This window comes from Megalobrama amblycephala, linkage group LG12 (genome assembly GCF_018812025.1).
Source record: "Megalobrama amblycephala isolate DHTTF-2021 linkage group LG12, ASM1881202v1, whole genome shotgun sequence".
NCBI lineage: Eukaryota > Metazoa > Chordata > Actinopteri > Cypriniformes > Xenocyprididae > Megalobrama > Megalobrama amblycephala.
In genome coordinates, this window is record NC_063055.1 from 40107147 (window position 1) to 40128424 (window position 21278).

At 41.5% G+C, this 21278-nt stretch overlaps 1 protein-coding gene across 1 annotated transcript in view; it reads right to left on the reverse strand.

The window, feature by feature from the left end:
* The window catches only part of fgd (faciogenital dysplasia), a 54757-nt gene that overhangs the window by 26113 nt on the left and 7366 nt on the right, over positions 1-21278 (reverse strand). The window contains 2 exon segments of the mRNA XM_048211162.1: positions 491-629; positions 1250-1384. Of these exon segments, the coding sequence (XP_048067119.1) occupies positions 491-629; positions 1250-1384 (274 nt within the window).

The window sequence follows — 21278 nt, forward strand, 5'->3', positions numbered from 1 at the left end:
AGATTGTTTCAAAGCAACATGAAAACTTCATCAAATACGAGACGAACTCAAACTCTGATGTAAAGGACAATAGTGCTGTTATTCAGTTCAGTGACTGTGTAAAGTTCATCAACCATGAAACGAGTTCAATTCAGCAGCAGAGGACAATAGATTCGTTATCTGTTCAGTTCAAACAGCAGACATATATTTAATGAGCTAATGGAAAAGACCCCACACAGTTTAATACGTACAGTTAAGCCACACTTTATATTGGGTGACTTTAACTACTATGAGTGTCTCTATTGTGTTGATGTATGTGGGTACGGATAAGGTCAGGACAGCTTTGGAAGCTAATTATACATGATAATTACAGAAATGCAGGTGTTTTTAAAATACAAGTGCAACGTAAACACATGTATGTGCACAATAAGTTGATTAATTTAAACATCAGCACATAGTAGTTAAAGACACTTGATATAAAGTGGGAACAGATTTGCGTTGGATCACGTACCTGGAGCTGTGGAAGCTCTGGATGAGCCGGCCCACACTCGGCCCTGCAGACGGGACTCCGGGTCTCAGGGGAGGACGGGGAAGGGGGCGGCAGGGCGCGGGAGGGACGCGAGCCCGCAGGTGCACAGGCTTAGGGGGTACTGAGAGACACACAGAGAGAGAAGACGCTCAGACAGACTCGATCACACTCCAGGACCTTCGCTCGCACACGAGAGATTCCCCTCCATTCCCATCGCTCCGCAGGAGAGTCGCATGCAAACAAGCAATCGAAAGCCAGTTAAGAGTAAGAAAGTAAGATGGAGACACTTCAGCTGTCCGAGAAACTGACTTCCTGAAGCGAGAACAGGAAGTGGAGATGAGCGTGCGAAAAGTGCTGCGGTTATACAACGAGATACAAAAACACACACACAACAAAAAGTCAAGTCAAGAAGATGAAGAGTGTGTGTGCATGAGCGGATAAACTGCTTCAAATGAGTATAAAGATGTGAAGTGTTTGTTAGATGAGATGCATTAGTGAGTTAGGACAGAGTGAAATATAACATTAATGATGCAATTTACAAAGTCAAGCTGAATTCAGGAAGCAGAAACAAGTCTGAGCTGTTTGCACTTCCTTCCTCTGTCTGTTTCGCACTAAATGTGAAAGCCACAGAAATAGTTCACACATGTCGCAAACACACACTTATGCTGGAAATCCAGAAACAGGACAAATAAAATCATTGATGCGTTGCATGACTGAACAACAGTGAACTGTGTTTAATACCGTGTGGTTTTGGCTTCTGGGGCGTGGCTGGGGGATGGGGGCGTGGCCTCTCTGTGAGCTGGGCGGGGCATTGCCTGAGAGGGGGCGGGGTCTTCTTTTTCTGAGGCTGTTCTACAGAGCCACAGGGATACAAATCTACAGAAAGAAGCAGAAAAAACACTATCAATGCATATGTGATGCCACAGATCTTTAAATAACTGATATTAAATCCCAAAAACTGATATTTTCGTTTTTCTGTTTTCGGTTGATGAATGGACATAACTTTGTAGCTCCTCCCATCCAATAAATTGAAATAATCTTTGTGCGTTGTTACTTCTGATATGAAACAAAGTCTCATCTTTCAAATTCTGTCACTAAATTCAGTCAATATGTGTTTTTGTGTCTCTTTAATGTGTGCTGACAGATCACTGTAGTTGAACTGATCATCTCTTCCTCTTTACTACATGTTACAGCACCAAATAAACATGAATGAACATCAGAAGATACAGAACATCTTACTGAAATGAATCATGTCTCATGATCAATCAGTGTTTCAATTGCAGAAAGATGTCAATAAAACAGCTGGAGAACAATATGATCCGATAACGTCACATTTACCTCAGAAAAGACATTCATAATAGCTAGAAAAATAATTGTACAGAGAAGCGTTTTGATAAAATACATGCACTATAGTACGTTTATATTTTTACTCAATCTGTTCTTCAATATTTAAAGGGGTCATGAATTGAGAAATCAACTTTTCCTTAAGCTTCTATTATATAAGAGATCATCGTACTATAAGAATATCCTGAAAACTTTCTTGTTAGTCCAATAAAAGCTTTTATTGACACCAGACCCAGCGAATGGGTCCCGGTCATAGACAGGTGAAACTCCGCCTCCACAGAAGAAATCAATGCCTACTTCATCATTGCATCATTAGCCCCGCCCACTGGTGTTATTGAGATGAGAAGAGCGATACAGGACTAAAATAACATTACCTTTCAAAGGATGCAGGAATATGGTTATTTATTCTCAAAAATGTGAATGTCTCAGTTGAGCTTTATTTATTTGTATTCGGTACATTTCACTGTTGATTCTTTGGTAAATCAATCACATTTCGGCATTATCAGACTTTTACGATATGGACTCGACAGTAATGCAACAACATGTCAGTAACTGTGTTCATTCTAATGCCTGATCTGATATTAATGATTCATGTACAGTCAGATGATCTTTGTCTGTGTGTCAGTAAATCAAACCAGTGACTAAACGCTCAACTTCACCTTGTTTCTCTTAGTAGGATGAAAATAATCTGTTACTTAAACATGATTAAATTATATATAGAAAGCGATCAAAGAAAGCTCCCTTTACAATCTCTGGAGCTGTCAATCAAACAGAGTGAGTTTATCATTGACTCGTGCCAAAACTCCCGTTTTATTCAACAAATCTCTTAGTTACATTGAGTTTGCACTGTTAGTTATGATGAAAGCATTTGTTAGTGTGCAGAAATTGAGTTGCAATGACGAGATCACTGCTTTCATGAGCTCAACAACATGTCTGTGATCGACTACATTCATCACTGCAACCTTTCATGCCACGATCTAAATATAATGCTATAGATCTAAATGTAATGCAACACTTTTCATGATTAGTGAACCTTGAGAGCTGTAATAGTGCTGTAAAAACGTGATAAAAGTTTTCGAGAGAGTAATACTTAGCTATTTCAAATGGAAAAACGTTAGCTAATCACAGCAGTGGGCGTTTACACTGAAGTCTCACAGCAGACACGCCCCTTAAAACAGAGCGTTCAAACCAGGGTAGGAAAAATGCCTTTTATTTCTAAATTATGACAATTTTTGATGTAAAAAGCATACTAAAATTATAAGAGCACCACAGGAAACATTATAAAACAATAAAATAATGCGGTTCATGACCACTTTAATGTGTTTGAATAAATCCTTCGTGTTTTTATGACACTACAGCCACCATTTAAATTAGAAACATAGGCTAATTATGTAATTCAAAATGTAATATTATAATGTTATTATTATAATTTAAATGTTAGTAGCCTACACATCAGTTAATTTTAATCTCTAATATTAGTTTGATGTACCAGCTGGGGTTCCCTGTAAAGTGTACAGCATTATCCTTTGGGTTAACTTGGGTATATTTACATCTGTCTGAACGTTGATTAATGTAAACAGTCCATTTCGACATAAAAAAAAAAAAATTCCTTGAGGAAATTTGCCACGTACTGTATCTGATAGGCCCCAATTAATCGATATTGAATCGAACTGAATAGAAATCAGATTGAAAGCTTGTGAATCAAAATCGAATTGAATCATGAAATTTGTGTCAATGCCCAGCTCTAGATGAAATCTACCAGCAGCTTAAAGCTTTCTGAAGCAGTGCGACTTCTCTTATAAACTGATGTGCTTCCAATGTGTACGCTGTGGGTATGATGAGAAGAGTACCATATGGTTTAATGGTTTAACAAGAATTAGATCTGGTTGTTTTAAAATTCTTGTGGTTGTACTTTCAAAACTGAGTGCATTAGAGTATTGTCATGATTCACTGTGTCTCATGAACTCTTGTTTTGATAATCTGTTGTCTCGATGTAGTTTAGTTCCTGTTTCCTTGTTTCTATTGTCATCTTGTTAGTTTCCATAGATACCCTTGTTTGTTATCATGTATAACATCATCATCATCATGTATCATGTGTATTTAAACCCTCAGTCATCTCAGTTCATTGTCTTGCTGGTGTTTCTCTGTATGGTTCCTAGTGGTTATTAAATATGAGTTTATCATCCTTCTGTGTCATGCACCTTTGTTGTGGATCATCAAGTCAAGTCAGTACGTGACACACATTTTCCCAACATTTACATTTGAACCCATAGACTCCCACTGTAAGTGTATTACTGAACACACAACTTCATTTTCTGTGGTAACTGACAGCATGTTGTAGCCCAAAGACATTACACCATAGAGGCTGTAATGAACCCAGAAAACACCACAAAAATAAAGACATATGCCAGACATTTCACACAGTCTAATTACCATTCTGCTGTTTCATCTCATTATAAATCACACATTCATTCCAGCAGCTGAGAGACCGCAGCCATCGACTGAAGCATCAGTACATCTCAATCTACCGATCGCTCTTCACTACTGACCACAGAAGTGATTCAGCATTTGCATGAACGTTTGTCTTGACAGTCTTGATGACAAATACATGTAGATAACACATTTCACCGGACATACCCTAAATCTGAACACTTCACCAAAGTCAGTTCACTGAGGTCAATACATACATCAGTCTACTCCCCACAGGAAAGAAAAACATGTAATATCAATAGTTTCTCCTAAATGATGAGATCAAATGGACAGTTCAGTCAGATGATCTCAACAATCTCTCAAACTGTGCTTACTTTGACCAAGATAAAGTCTGCCATCAAAACTAAGAGATCTCAAACTCAAAAGTCTTCAAATAAAACTAGAAGTCCATTCTAGAGTCTACTGGAGAATAAAAACAAGTTTAGGAGAAACATCAGAGAAGATGATGTTTATTACTTGGATACTTAAAAACAAAATGATTATGATTGTTGATATCTCCACGTCTCATGAGCTGTGAAAGAGCAACCTTCGAGAAATAATGTCAGACAAAGAAAGAAAAACATGCGAGACTTACTTACTGCTCTGATAGTCCAATAAGTTTCTCTCCTCAGGACTGACTCAAACTGTTTGGTGTGTGTCTGCAGCCACCTCCCTGTTAGCTCATGAATATGTAAAGCACACACACACACACACACACACACACACACACACACACACACACACACACACACACACCTGTGACAGGTGAGTAAAACTGCAACTGCTGTTAGCAGCGGAGAACTACACTTGCCAAACCCGCTTTACATGCAACCCTGTGGGTGTGTGTGTGTGTGGTGTGTGTGTGTGTGTGTGTGTGTGTGTGTGTGTGTGTGTGTGTGTGTGAGTGAGTGAGTGAGTGAGTGAGTGTGTGAGTGTGTGCGCTTAACTATAATTTAGAGACACAAATGAGCTAAATCCGTCTAAATCTGCCTTTGGGAACATTCAGGAGCTTCCTTAATTATAGAACACAGTTTTAATAAAGCAAATTTGACCCTATTCGCTTTATCCAAACGCATGTTTCCGGCTTTAATATGATCAAGTCATGAATACACGTTATTCCAAATAAAAGAAAAGCGGATTCAAAATCTTTCAAATAAAAAAAAAACAAACCCTGGTTGCAGAAATGACTTTCCTTTTCCGTTGATGTCATTAATCCCTCTTATTGTTCAGCCGTCTGTCATACAGAGACACGCCAATCTACTCCTCATCCTTCATTTGTTTATTTGACATTGAATATCCTGCTTCACTGTGAAACACATCATATTATGTATTTAAAAGGATTGTGAATGATTCATAAGGGTAAGCTGATTTTAAATGATTAAATAACTAAACTAATTAAGACAAAAGAAATGGGAGAAATCCAAATAACTCTGATTTATTTCTTCTTTTAATAATTCATATAAACAGTATTTATTAAGGAAAGCTGAGCTCTGTTTTGTGGCTTATTGAGAGACACTCCTAAATCTAAGCAATAGCTGCAACACTGATACTTCATGCTCTTCACACACACACACACACACACACACACACACACACACACACGACACTATATAAATGGGGATATTCCATAGACTTCTGTTGTTTTTGTATACGGCAATTTATAAATACTGTAACCTAACCATAACAGAGAACTCTCTTAATTCTACCTTTTTTTTTTTTTTTTTTTTTTTTTTTTTACAAATGAGAATGTCCCCAAAGGTTTTGTCAGATTTAGCTCACTTATGAATACATTTTTCCCTAAGTTATATTTAAGTAGGTACAAACACATGATTCAGATGTTAGTATGTCTCTGGGTCAGTCTTGGATTTCTCCTGCAGCTGAGCTCTCAAGATACTAGCTGTGTCCCAATTCAGAGGCTGCATCCTTCGAAGTCTGTGAAGGGCGAACCGAGCGTTTTTAAATGGGACGGTCTAGCCTATGGAGGATTGCTCTTGTCGCCTAGCAACTGTGGCAGCTACTGTTGATGAGCAGCAGTAACGTTTGTACAACTTGCTACTGGGGTGCCTCAGGGCTCGGTGCTTGGACCACTTCTCTTCTCCATCTACATGTCATCACTAGGATCTGTCATTCTGATATGGTTTTTCCTTTCACTGCTACGCTGATGACACAGAACTCTACCTCTCATTTCAGCCAGATGATCTGATGGTAGCTGCTCATATCTCAGCCTGCCTGATGCGACAGACATTTCTTGCTGGATGAAGGACCATCACCTTCAACTCAACTGCTTGTGGTCTCAGCCAACCCAACACTTCATCACAACTTCTCCATTCAGCTAGGTTCATCAACCATAACTAGGGCTGCACGATTTGGGGAAAATGTCATATTGCGATTATTGAGGTCAATATTGCGATTGCGATATGCGATAGCGATATAATAAACAAATAGTATCATGAGTCATCTTGCTTGGTTCTCTATGAAAATGCACACACAGATTACTGATAATGCTGAAATGTGTATTTCTTAACTCAAACTAGCAACAACAACAAATAAATACACAGTGTTTTCAAATTAAAACATTTTTACAAAATTAAATAATAACACCTTTGCATTACTGCAAACTTGTTATAATTCCATTTAAGATGTTTGTTTCTTTACTAATCTGTGGTTCAACGGATCACAAAACTCACGGTTCGGATCACATCACGGTTATGACGTCACGGATCGGATCATTTTTCGGATCAGCACAAAAAAAAAAATTGGGGGATGGGGGTAACTTAACTTTGCATGTATTACTTAGCCCACTTAAACTACTCTGATACCACAGCATAAACTACTAGCCTAAGTAATACATTATTAAAGGCAAGTGAACAGACTGTAAAAAGAACAAATACTGTACACCAATTACAACAAGCATAGATAAATACTACATAAAGTTACAAATAAGGTCTAACTGTAGTATTAATTTTCATGCACAGAAATGTAATAATTAAATGTAAAATGATACTGGTCACTGTATAAATTTAACCCTCTACAGCACAGCGTTGCCCTCAGGCAATGGAAAGTTTTCTTAAGCCATATGTTTAGTAAATATTTCTTTAAATGATATCAACCAATTAGAAAGGTCGAGAAAGTACCAAATAACAGTTCAGTAAGGTGTTGGAGTCAATATCAAGCACCATTTAAAGGTGGGACGTGGCACATGGTCACAGGAGCACATGGTGTGAGAAGAAGGCAATATTATTTGCTTTAGTAATCTTATTTAAAACGACATGAACTGTACATAAAAAATATGTGTGTGTGTTTGAAGGTGTAGAGAAGCCTTTTGTCAGGTTTTATGAAGTTTTTTTTATTTTGCATGTTCAGAAATTCAGTTTTTCTTTTCGTTGTGCGATAAGGGGTACTTTTTGAGGAGGTTTTAGACAGTACCTCTCATTGGCAACAATGTATTATAAGAAGGGAAGATGCAAGATTCCTGGGTGTGCAGGAACACCCAAAGTGATGTGCAAAAATTGTAACATACACCACTATGTCACAGCAGAGAAGAAGTGCTTTTTGAAGTTCCGTACAGAGTGAAATCTTATTACATGAAGTACATTATATGGCATAGCACACTACATGATACAGACCTATGCATGTATCAAATTCAATACATCAATGTCTTTCAAGTGTTTTTCCCTTTTTACTTAATGATTTCTTGAATTTTTTTTACAAAAAAAAAATTGATTTTGATGATCATTTTCTCTATGACTCTGTACCATTGTCGCACAACGTTGCCCTGAGGCAACGAAAAAATTTTTTTTTTTAATCAATAAAATGTTCCCAAAAGAACCAAAAAATTATGTGGAATATTTTTTTTCATTTGCCATCAACATGTGTGCAGTAGGGGGTTAATATAGATTAATCTTTGTTAAAGCTGTGTTTTGTTGTTTGATTTACATGACAGACAACAGCAGGTATTTATAGGTTGCTGTCACTTTAAGAGTAAGACATGCACGCACACATCAGATAGATACACATCTGAATTCTCACCTCTTTCACTTAAGAAATTAACCGAAAGTGTTTACGAGAAGACTTGCTGAGAGAGGTATTTTGACTGACATAATGCGTGTATGTGACCATCCAAGTGCATTGAGGACGCGAAAGAGAAATCAATTTGGAGCTATAACGCGCCTCTCTCTCTCTGTGCGCGTGAGCCTTGTATGTATGTGCGTCATGTGCGCACCGATAACAGCGCTGCGTGCGATACCGAATTAAATCCTTTTGCCTCTTCTAGCGCGCTGGAATGGTTTTATTATATCTATTTAATGTGTAAACTAGCAAGACAAACACGTTCAAATGATACAACATTAGGGAGATCAGTCCCTTCATATGAGAGCATGCTACACAACTCCTTGACCAAGCTCTTGTTCTATCCAGGCTGGACTATTTCAATGCTGTCAAACCTCTGCAACTGATCCAGAATGCTGCAGCAAGAGCGATCTTTAAAGGTGCCCTCGAATGAAAAACTGAATTTATCTTGGCATAGTTAAATAACAAGAGTTCAGTACATGGAAATGACATACAGTGACTCTCAAACTCCATTGTTTCCTCCTTGTATGAATCTCATTTGTTTAAAAGACCTCAGAAGAACAGGCGAATCTCAACATAAGACCGACTGTTACGTAACAGTCGGGGTGTACGCCCCCAATATTTGCATATGCCAGCTCATGTTCAAGGCATTAGACAAGGGCAGCCAGTATTAACGTCTGGATCTGTGCACAGCTGAATCATCAGACTAGGTAAGCAAGCAAGAACAATAGCGAAAAATGGCAGATGGAGCAATAATAACTGACATGATCCATGATAACATGATATTTTTAGTGATATTTGTAAATTGTCTTTCTAAATGTTTCGTTAGCATTTGGCTAATGTACTGTTAAATGTGGTTAAAGTTACCATCGTTTCTTACTGTATTCACAGAGACAAGAGCCGTCGCTATTTTCATTTTTAAACACTTGCAGTCTGTATAATTCATAAACACAACTTCATTCTTTATAAATCTCTCCAACAGTGTAGCATTAGCCGTTAGCCACGGAGCACAGCCTCAAATTCATTCAGAATCAAATGTAAACAATATAACAGTATACAATACTCACATAATCCGACGCATGCATGCCGCATGCATGACGAACACTTTGTAAAGATCCATTTTGAGGGTTATATTAGCTGTGTGAAAATTTGTTTATGCACTGTTTAAGGCAAGCACGAGCTCTGTGGGTGTGGAGCAGGAGAATTAAAGGGGCAGTAGCACTGAATCGGAACATTTATAATGATGCCCCAAAATAGGCAGTTAAAAAAATGAATTAAAAAAAAATCTATGGGGTATTTTGAGCTGAAACTTCTCAGACACATTCAGGGGACACCTTAGACTTATATTACATCTTTTAAAAAAAAAGTTCTAGGGCACCTTTAACAAGCCGAAAAGAGCACATATCACACCTCTCTTCATCAATCTGAGCTGTTTGCCAATAGTCGCCCGCATCAAATTCAAGGCTCTGATGTTTGCCTACAGAACCACCACTGGCTCTGCACCACTATACCTAAACTCTACTTCAGACTTATGTGTCCTCCAGAAGTTTGCATTATGCAAGTGAGAGGCACAGAATCACTTTCACGGACCTTTACCTGGACTGTTCCCTGCTGGTGGAATGACCTGTCTAAGGGCAGGGACACACCAAACTGACGCCAAAGAACTAGTGCCGATGAAAGCTGACAGTGATGTCTCCTCGCTTCGCCTCACGTCGGGGCAAAAAAGCTGCACTTAAACACTCCGAAAGGACTACAGCCGACTGTCAACTGGCACATGCGTTCTACGCCTGCATGTAAAGGAGACAACTGCCCATTTCATATTCGTCTATATTCATCATTAAAAAAGGGAAACCGGCACTGCAGGCTGCAGATGCACAAACCATAAACAAAGCGGTGCGTGATTACCATTTTTAATATCAATCATGCTGATCACTTTCTATATTCCACGCTGCTCATGTTAATATTAAAATATTAAAACTCAGGTAAGATGACGTAAAATTAGAACAGCCTTCTGTCTGTGCCGTCTTGACTGCTTTGCTCCCTATTTTGCTTTTATGCTCTTATTCAGCCAATCAGAGTTCTCTCTCTCACCGACGGCCAGACACCAATTCTACATGTTGAATCGGCCCAAACAAACCTGATGCCGTCCGACTAGAGCCAACTGTGCAGAACACACTGAAAAAACTAAGTTGGCCGAAGCTCAAAAACAACCCGACATTGCCCGATGGCCGATCATTGGCCTGGTGTGCTGTGCTCACCCGAGCTGCTGAGTCTTTAGGGTTCAGGCATGCCATTCCCTCAGTCTGACTGCCTGGTTCTATGTCTGTGTTTCAAAGTCCAGATTGTCTCTCCCTCCTCAACACCTTGATGGCCTGTTTTCGGCCGGTCTTCAATGGAGCATGACCTCCAGAGGGCAGACAGATCTGACTTTGACCGGGACCAAGCAACCTTCCCTGGGCTGGAGGACATCTCATAACCCTCTGCCTATGGTATACAGTTCTTCTGCCCTGTCTCTGCTGGCTCCCTTCAGCCCTTCGGCTGCTCCTTCATTGGCTCCACTTATCAGCTCGGACCCAACTTGGGATTACAGTTCGCCCGCTCAGGCCCTGGTGTGCCGACCTCCTGGCTCCACCCTGAACTGACACCTTGACCACTCGTTCCCTTGACTCCACCTGGGACCGTCATCCCTGCGGCTCTGCTTGGTCAACCATGCCTCCACCAGGGACTTCTGGGCCTTCATCTGCACCTTGTCCCTCAACCCATTCAGCTCCTTCAGGCTCCTTCTTCCCTCCAGCTCTGCCTCAGGCCTCCAGCACCCTGGCTCCACCTTGGCCTCCAGGTCCTCCGGTGTCACCTGGTTTCTTCGACTCTTCGTTTCCGCCTGGGTCTCCGCCGGCTCTGCCTCTGTCAGTTTTCTCCCTGGTTCTGGCTGGCCTCCACACCATGGCTCCACCATGGCCCATTTATTGTGTTTTTGTTTCCTGAGAACACTGAGAAGTGTGTACCTTAGTTTATTTTTGATTAAAGATACTGCTTCCTTTTTGCCTCAACCGCCGGTGACAACTGCATTTACATTTATGCATTTAGCAGACACTTTTATCTAAAGCGACTTACATAGCATAAATTTTATCAGTTGATGCATTTCCTGGGAATCGAACCAAGGACCTTGGTGTTGCCTGTGGCATGATCTACTGTTTGAACTACAGGAATGGTGAAATCACATAAAACATGGGTGTTGACACATTTCATTGAAATTATTTTACATACTTTGTGTGTGATATTCTTTATAGCTGCGCATCCAGAGCAGGCCGAGAACTGCTGGATGTTTTACATGAGTACGTCGAGACAGTGGCATAATAGATATATTCAGACATATTCAGAGTCTCCATAATTTGCACACACGCAGCAGGATGTGGACAGTGAGAGAGGAAGAGGAAAAGGCAGAAACGCTGCGGATTCTCCAGGGAAGAGCGGCTGTAAGCCGTCATGCACAATATGCCACTCGATAATGAGCAGCTCATAACCCCATAATCCACACCAACATCTACCAGCACATGAAGCGCATGTGTGTGTGTGTGTTTGTTTCTGACGGTAAGGCGTGGAAACAGACCACCATCAGCTGCCACATGCATATACTGAACGAACACAGAGGGAAATGGGTCAGCAGTGAGATGAAGAGAGATATAGAGCCATCTGTCAGTCCCAGTGAGTGTGTGTGTGCGTGTGTGTCCTGGCTACACCTCTATGATGAATACAGGAGAGATACATTGCACAACGCCCCAGGACACACACACACACACACACACACACACACACACACACACACACACACTCACACACACACACACACACACACAGCCCATGAAGGTCACTACATCATTACCGCACTCCTCTTACAAATGTCATGTGTGAATGTAATATATATACACATCATTTTAAGGCCAGTCAATTTTTCTCTCTCATATTTTCTTTAGATAGTAAACAACACGGATTTAGCTAGTGAACATATACGCCATTACAGAGAAGTATTGACTTTTGACTATTAGATATATTGGCAAGATCAAGGTGAGGTCTATTTTTACAAATAGCTTTACATTCAGCCCTAAAATTACAGATCCTAGAATGTACACTTTTCCTTATACAATCATTTACATGTTCAAGTAAAATCTTAATTTTCACATCCATGTTTTCTGTCAAATTATAACGTGAACAAATGCACTGGACTCTAGAGAGCTGTGTCAATGTAAATATGACACATATGAAACGCTTACAAGACTGTCAACACTGTAAAATAAAACAAAGTCAAATAAGACATTATACAGTTTTGTAGCATTTAGTGGTTTCATTTTCAAGCAGTCAAAAGTGTCAAAACACACATGCACATTCACGGAGAGAGTGTGTGCATTTCATAGTAAGTCCAGGTTCACACTGAGGCACGACCAACATGGCTGTTGCCATGACAACAGATCGATCACAGCCGGAATCCTTCAAACCTGCATGTGTAATGATCAGTATCAGTGAAGTCACTCAAAAATGAGCTGCCATCAGGGTTATTACAGTTACAGGAAAAAAAAAAAATGTAGGTAAGCACCGAAATTGCGTTTTTTGTCCAAAAAAGAAAGAAGACAGAAAGTCAGAAAATATGAGATGAAAATATATGCCACCCCGTATATATCTTATATATTTCAGAGTGTTCAGCGCTCAGGTTTCACTCTCACGCAGCATGTTTTGTAACTTTGCGAGTGACTCTGGAAGAGCAGGTGCGTCTGTACCGGCACTCAGTTCGCTCCACTCATGTGCCGCTCACACTCACCGGAAAAGCAAAGTCCTCTTAAATAACGTGCCGACGTGAAATTTCTCTTTAGCAGACTTGTTTCTGTTTGCAGAAATGTTTCTGTTCTGTTAGCTGGTAAAATGACGTTGCCCTCTCGTTCACTGATCCACTCGCTCTGCTCACATGCTCTGATAGGACTATACTTTATTTTAATAATTGGTCAAATAAATCTGGTAAATCTGATTCTGTTGCATAGAACTGAATGAAGAATATTAAATTGATATTTAATTTTATTTAAATATTTTTTATGTCCAATTTTAGCATATTATTTTAAATAATGTGGTTATTTTATTTTATTGGCTTGTATTTTTTAAATTCAGATTCAATAAAATTATTGAATTTAATTGAAAAGTCTTATATTAATACAATTATACAAAAAAATATAATTTAAAATAAAAAATAAATAATTATTTAAAAAAAAAATCAATTACAGCCCAGAATTTTGATTTCAGTGTATCCCTAATTTTTGTTACTTAAAATAAAAAAACATGTTAACTGAAATAAAATATTTTTTTAAAGACTTGATTAAAAATATAGACATATTTACAAAAAAACTCACTCACACTCACAACCACACACAGTCACACACACACTCACACTCACACACACACACACACACACACACACACATACACACACAGACTCTCTCTCTCACACACACACTCTCAAACACACACACTCTCAAACCCACTGTCACACACACACTCAAACACACTCACACACAGAGTCTTTTAAATAAATGAACAAGCTTTTAAGTAAACAATCAATAATAATTAAATTAAATTAATCTGTTTCCAGTATTGAAAGAATTCTATGTATAATTGAAATAGGGCTGGGCGATATATCGCATGCGATTGTCACGCGCATTTCGTCAGTAAAGCCGGTTCCCTGATTGCCGCTAAATCGCCATCACCTGCTTTCAAATGGAGCGGCATTTAATAGACAGAACCGTAGATCACCTACAAGCGACGCAATATCGCGTTCATAATCGCAAATGAATCGCCTTCGATAATGAACGCGATATTGCGTCGCTTGTAGGTGATCTACGGTTCGGTCTATTAAATGGCGCTCCATTTGAAAGCAGGTGATGGCGATTTAGCGGCAATCAGGGAACCGGCTTTACTGACGAAATGCGCGTGACAATCGCATGCGATATATCGCCCAGCCCTAAATTGACATCAATCTCAGCACAGTGCATTCTGGGACTGTGATATAGGACACACACGCCTGTTGCCACAGAATTAGCTGTTCACTGTAAAGCGCTGAAATGTCTGACCATATATATATATTTTTTTCAAATGTTCTTTTTTCCTTCAATGAGATCCGAGTCCACTGATCTTGAGTGGGACTGTGCTGTCAGATGACAGGATGTCCTGCACATATATGAGTCTGAACTAATCTACCTGTGCCAAACAACAGCATCTTCCCAAAGCCTTACACATTATAAACACAGGTAGAAGGAATGTCCAGTGTGATAAAGCCTTGAGCCTGCAGAAATCTAGTGTTACTTTCTTCTTAAGAAACGGCTCAATGTGAGCTAAAGCACTGACAACATTTAACTGATGATTTGTCCGACTGCATCTGTGGCCTTTGGAAATATACAGTGGGTACGGAAAGTATTCAGACCCCCTTAAATTTTTCACTCTTTGTTATATTGCAGCCATTTGCTAAAATCATTTAAGTTCATTTTTTTCCTCAATGTACACACAGCACCCCATATTGACAGAAAAACACAGAATTGTTGACATTTTTGCAGATTTATTAAAAAAGAAAAACTGAAATATCACATGGTCCTAAGTATTCAGACCCTTTGCTGTGACACTCATATATTTAACTCAGGTGCTTCTGATCATCCTTGAGATGGTTCTACACCTTCATTTGAGTCCAGCTGTGTTTGATTATACTGATTGGACTTGATTAGGAAAGCCACACACCTGTCTATATAAGACCTTACAGCTCACAGTGCATGTCAGAGCAAATGAGAATCATGAGGTCAAAGGAACTGCCTGAAGAGCTCAGAGACAGAATTGTGGCAAGGCACAGATCTGGCCAAGGTTACAAAAAAAATTCTGCTGCACTTAAGGTTCCTAAGAGCACAGTGGCCTCCATAATCCTTAAATGGAAGATGTTTGGGACGACAAGAACCCTTCCTAGAGCTGGCCGTCCGGCCAAACTGAGCTATCGGGGGAGAAGAGCCTTGGTGAGAGAGGTAAAGAAGAACCCAAAGATCACTGTGGCTGAGCTCCAGAGATGCAGTCGGGAGATGGGAGAAAGCTGTAGAAAGTCAACCATCACTGCAGCCCTCCACCAGTCGGGGCTTTATGGCAGAGTGGCCCGACGGAAGCCTCTCCTCAGTGCAAGACACATGAAAGCCTGCATGGAGTTTGCCAAGATGGTGAGAAATAAGATTCTCTGGTCTGATGAGACCAAGATAGAACTTTTTGGCCTTAATTCTAAGCAGTATGTGTGGAGAAAACCAGGCACTGCTCATCACCTGTCCAATACAGTCCCAACTGTATGATGTAACTGAATTTAAGACTTTTTATGGATGCTGGCAGTGTTGTAGTAACTCATAACTTTCTTAGAATTAAACGCACAACAGGATTTCCCTACATTTTCCGTAGTAAAACAGAGTGGTTTTGACAGTGCAAAAGTTGCTGCCACAACACAAGGGCATTGTGGGCAGGGCTATGTGGTTGCTAAGGTGCTCTGAGGTCACTAGGATTCTTGTGTGGTTGCTAGGGCGTCACTAGGGAGTTCTGGGTGGTCAAAAGAGCTCATGCACCCTCAAATCTCAGTGATATTCTAGACCGAGTTGAAAAGAAAAAACCTTCAGTTACATGGAAGGGTGAAACTTCAAACTCCTTCGAAATGGTTTGCATCATAAAAAACAAAACAAAAAAGTAAGTCTGATCAGACAGCGTTATCAGATCATATCATGTCTGAAGCACGAACAGCACGAGTCGTTTTATAGGGTTAGGGGTTCACGCCAATCACAAGTGTGTGGAATCAAGCATCATTACATTACCACTGACGGCAGTATGAGCATTATATAGCATATAAACCTAAAAGTGTGTAACAAAAAGGTGTCAAAACTTATTAAAACTGCTGAAAAAGACAGAAAAAAATCCTCCGGGATGAAGCAGCATAAGATCAGCCCAGCACAAATCTCTCAATAAAACATGAAAGGTGAGCATGTATATTTCAACAGGCTTGAGCGCTGTTACTGCACATTCCACAGACAGACACAGAGCATCAGATATAACGTCTGCTGCCCATCAGAACACAAACACATCACAAGCACATAAACGTTTAGAAAACGAGCAGCACTCACCAGCTGTGCTCTCCGCGCGACTATCTCACACACACTCGGCACAATGCAACACGTCCAAAGAGTCTCATCCGCTCCCCTCCTCCAGCCGCCGCTCTCCTCCCCCTCTATCTGTCCCCAAATCCCCCTCCGTGAACAATATACACCCACCGCTCCACAATAACGCCATGGAGACGTCTCCATGGCAACTAATGACAGCGGGAGCGGGGGAAAACGAAGGGAGGTAGAGGAAGAGAGAATGGAAAAATCGGTCAGGAAGGACAGAGTGAGAGACAGAGAGAGTCTGCCGCTCAATAGATCGATAAACGCTATTTTGAGCTTGTCAGCATTCAGAGATAAACGTGTCGGCTGTTTCTCGTGATCTTAGAAAGCAGCCTGCAGATGTTTAAGGGCTTCTGTTGACAAATAAACTGCATGTATTTGTTTAATGGATAAGTGGGAGCAGGAAAAACTTCAAGAGCCCAGCAAAATTATAATTGCGATTATTAATCTCAATTATTTTGAGTTGAGAAATTATAGAGAAAGGGAAGAGATGGGAAAGTTAATGACACACACACACACTACCAATCAAAAGTTTGGGGTTGGATAGATTTTTTAATGTTTTTGAAAGAGTCTCTTCTGCTCATCAAGGCTGAATTTATTTAATCAAAAATACAGTAAAAATGTGAAATATTATTACAATGTAAATCAGCTGTTTTCTATGTGAATATATAGTAAAGTGTAATTTATTCCTGTGATCAAAGCTGAATTTTCAGCATCATTACTCCAGTCTTCAGTGTCACATGATCCTTCAGAAATCATTCTGATATGCTGATTTGATGCTCAAGAAACATTTATGATTATTATCAATGATTATTTTGAGTGTGTGTGTGTTCAGTGACTCTCTCTGGGAAAAGTGATGGTGGTTTTGTGGCGTGATGTTTGAGAAAGTGGAATTAGGAACCGGGTGAAAACAAAACCAGCAGATTTTAATAAGAGAGGAAGAAGAATTTTGAGAAAAATCCATAGAGGTTTGGAAGGACGTGAGGGCGAGTAAATGATGATTAAGTGAATTAAACATTTAAGTCAGTGTCCTTCATTGGTTTGACAGTAAAGAAGACTGGCATCGTTGAGTCATCAGTTATTTAAAATAATACTAAACCATTCACTTCCTCACTGCAATAGTTCACTGTATTTGTTCCTCATAAATTGAAAATATGAGGAAACAAATATTTCAAAAAGACGCTCTAGAGAAACAGATTTCAAACAAATACTCAGGTGTAGAACACACACACACACACACACACACACACAGATTTAAAACAGCATTAGCAACTGGTTGTACATACCACAGATTTTATTCATGACTGAAGTTTTTCTGTAGTACATTTTGTTTTTTAGGAAGCGGTTGTTTGGAAATGACTGAAGTGTTTGTGTCAGAATGAGATAAAGAGGAGTGACATTTATCTGCAGTGTATGAGACAAAGTCAACAAACTCAAATTCACTACTATTTATTTAAAGCAAACCCATGATGCTTTTTTTATGTTCATCTTTCTTTAGCGTGTAATGTTGCTGTTTGAGCATGAAAAAGCTCTGCAAATCACAAAGTCCCTCCAGCAGGAGTTATTCTCTATATCAGTGTCACGGTTTCTGAACTCCAAGAAACGCCTCCATTCTTGAGTTTTCTTCCAGGAACGAACACATCACAATATGGATAAAACTCCTGTTTTCTCAGAATCCTGAGGCCTTATTGGTTCATGTCTGCGAGTTTCACAGACAATTTCAGCTCGCCAAAACAAATGGGGTTGGCTGCCTATAAAAGCCACAGAAATGCCAGATCTCGTCAGAATCTTTTGACTGAGAAGCGGCATAGCGTGACATGTTGGCAGCGCAGTAGCAAGGCAAGCTATGCAATGCTCGTTCCCGTTCTCTCAGGGAACCATGGTTATGTGAGTAACCTTAAACATTCCCTTTTGATACGGTTCACTTGCATTGCATCTGCTTTTTAAGCTGACGCTTATGGGGAACGTAATCCAATAGCGCGATGCTACAAGCACAGAAAGGAAACCGCTCAGTGAGCCGACAGCTAGGGGGCGTTCAGTTGAGGGCCCCAAACCAGCTGCATAGTAAGAGGCTCAGACCGTAGTCGGAGCCTGCTACACAGTCCACAAGCGTCTTAAACTGACAACCACCGTGCCTGAAGAGCAGAATCGAGGATCCAGGGGAGGTCCACTGCGTGACACTCCTCAAGGAGCCTGGCAGGTGAATCACTGAGCGGAGGTTCCTCTGTGCCGTAGGAGAAGATGGCTCGCCAATCTGTACAGAGGGTGAGACCTGAGACCTCCCTGTTGGTTTATGAAAGCAACCAGCGTCCTGTAGTCTGAGTGGACCAGGACACGATGATCTCTGAGCTCCTGCTGGAACTCCTTGAAGACCAGAACTACCGCCATCATTTCCAGGTGGTTGATGTGCTAATCTGACATCGAGGTTGTCCACGAGCCAAAGGCTATCCTGCTGTCGTTCAGGGTGCCCCAGCCCATCTTGGAGGCATCTATCATAACTACCTTCCTCCTGGCAACTGAACCCAGCAACACCTCGTTTTGGTAAAAGCAGGGTGCTTTCCAAGGGACCAGGGCTCTGACACAGCTGTGGGTGACCTTGAGAATGTGTCAGCCTGTGCGCCACGCACGAGTTGGTACAAGGCCCTTCCACCAGAGCTGGATGCATATGGAGCAATCCTAGCAGAATGACCGAGGAAGCTGCCACCATGAGGCAGAGGAGCTTCTGAAACCTCTTGAGGAGGTCGTAGGAACCTGCCCTGAATGAGGCCGCCATGCTCCTGATCTTTAAGGCATGCTCCTGAGAGAGCCAAGCCATCATTGGGCTGAGTTGAAGACTGCTCCAAGGAACGAAATCCGCTGGCTGGGAAGCAACAAGCTCTTGCCAAATTTGACCCTGAAATTCAAGTCTTGCAGGTGACTGAGGAGAGGGGTCTGTGGGGCGAGCCCCTTAACGTTTCGGAAAAGGGTACTGCTTAGCTGGGTGGAGGCATAGCCTGACTTCCGACTGGGGTTGGACGGGTGCTGAAGTTGGCCTGGGTCACTGCTGAGTCGGCGGGGCCATCTTTAAGCGACTAGAGGCAGTGGTGGAGCTGGCTCTTTTAGGCAGGAAGTGACGCATGGCTTGCAATAACTTCTGTGCCTCGATGTAGCATTCCGCAAAGCCGTCCACCGCAATAAGCCAAATAGGGAAACGGGGGAAATCAAGAGGAGCCATCCTGCAGCATACTTTATCTCAGTGAGATTAAGCCACATGTAGCACTCCAGCACCACTTGGCTGGTCATTGCGTGGACAATGGCTTGGGCAGTGGCTTTAGTAGCACGCAGATACAAGTCTGTAGCGCTGCACATCTCCTTAAACAAAGCCGGTTCAGGTCCAGAGTCATCCATATGGTGGAGAAGTTTGGCCTGGTACACTTGAAAGACCGCCATGATGTGCAGCGCTGAGGCGGCCTGACCGGCGGCGGTTAACGCTCTTGAGGCGAGCGCTGACGTTGTTCTACAGGGCTTGGAAGGATTTGCAGCTTTAGTCTTCCAGCCAATAGCCACGGGCGGGCAGAGATGTGCAGCGACAGCTTTTTCACAGGGGGGAGCTTCGTGTAGCCCTTTTATTTGGCGCCGTCAACCGTGGAGAGAGCGGCCGAAGAAGAGTGGATGCATGCCGATTACAGGGTGGACCTCCAGGAAGAAAGGGGCTGGGCGCTGGTGAGAGGCCTGCTGGCGGCGCCCTGGCTGTAGGAACCACTCGTTGAGTCGGCTGACCAGTCCAAGCTGAGATCTTCGACAGCTTTAGTGAGTACACACATCCATTCCGATTTCAGACAAGGGTGTGCTTCATCAGCCTTCTTAGGCGGCAGAGGGGCAGAGTCAGAGTCAGAGTTCACAGTCAGAAGCGGCCAGCAACAGAGTCCATAATTTCCTCAGATCTGCCGAATGTGATCAAGCCGCTCGCTCCAGATGAGGGGTGTTGATCTTCGCAGGTGAAAAACACAGGGGACTTGTCAATGTGAAGGGAGAGCAAGGCATGCAGGCACTGGGCCAACATGAGCTCACTTTCACCTCATTACTCAGCTAGGCGGCTTCGTTTTTTCTTTCGCCTCGGCTAAAGAGGGGAAGGAGAAGAAGAAGCGGCGGGATCGCTGAAGAGTTTGATCCGGGTGCGCAGCGTGGCGAGATTCAGCTTCTCGCAGTGCATGCAACTGAAATCCAGAAGCGCCACCTCAGAGTGGGTGCGACCCAGTCAAGAGGAGCTCTCAAAGCGCTCATCCAGAGCGGGCAGAAGAGCCCTGCACGGGCCGCACTCACGCAGAGACATTTGCAACAATGCCATTAAAATGTCCTCTTTTTAGGGCCCTATGATTTCCGCGATGCAGAAAACGTGGACGGAATCGTGGAATCCATTCATAAAAACGGAATTTACTATATAACGCGGAATGTCACCGAATTTTAAACATTTTTGATGAATGAATTAAAAACAGGTCGGTAGCCTACACTTAAATCAAATCGCGATATAAACTAGTGTCCATGAATATTAAACTGCAAAAAGACAATTTAAATATGAATCCTGCATGCCTGTGTGCCTCTGAAATGAATGATGCGGAAGCGCGGTTTCATTTACCTCACACCGCCTCACACACACTCGCGCGGAGCGCATACACACTGAAGCACGTGCGACGCTCGCGGTG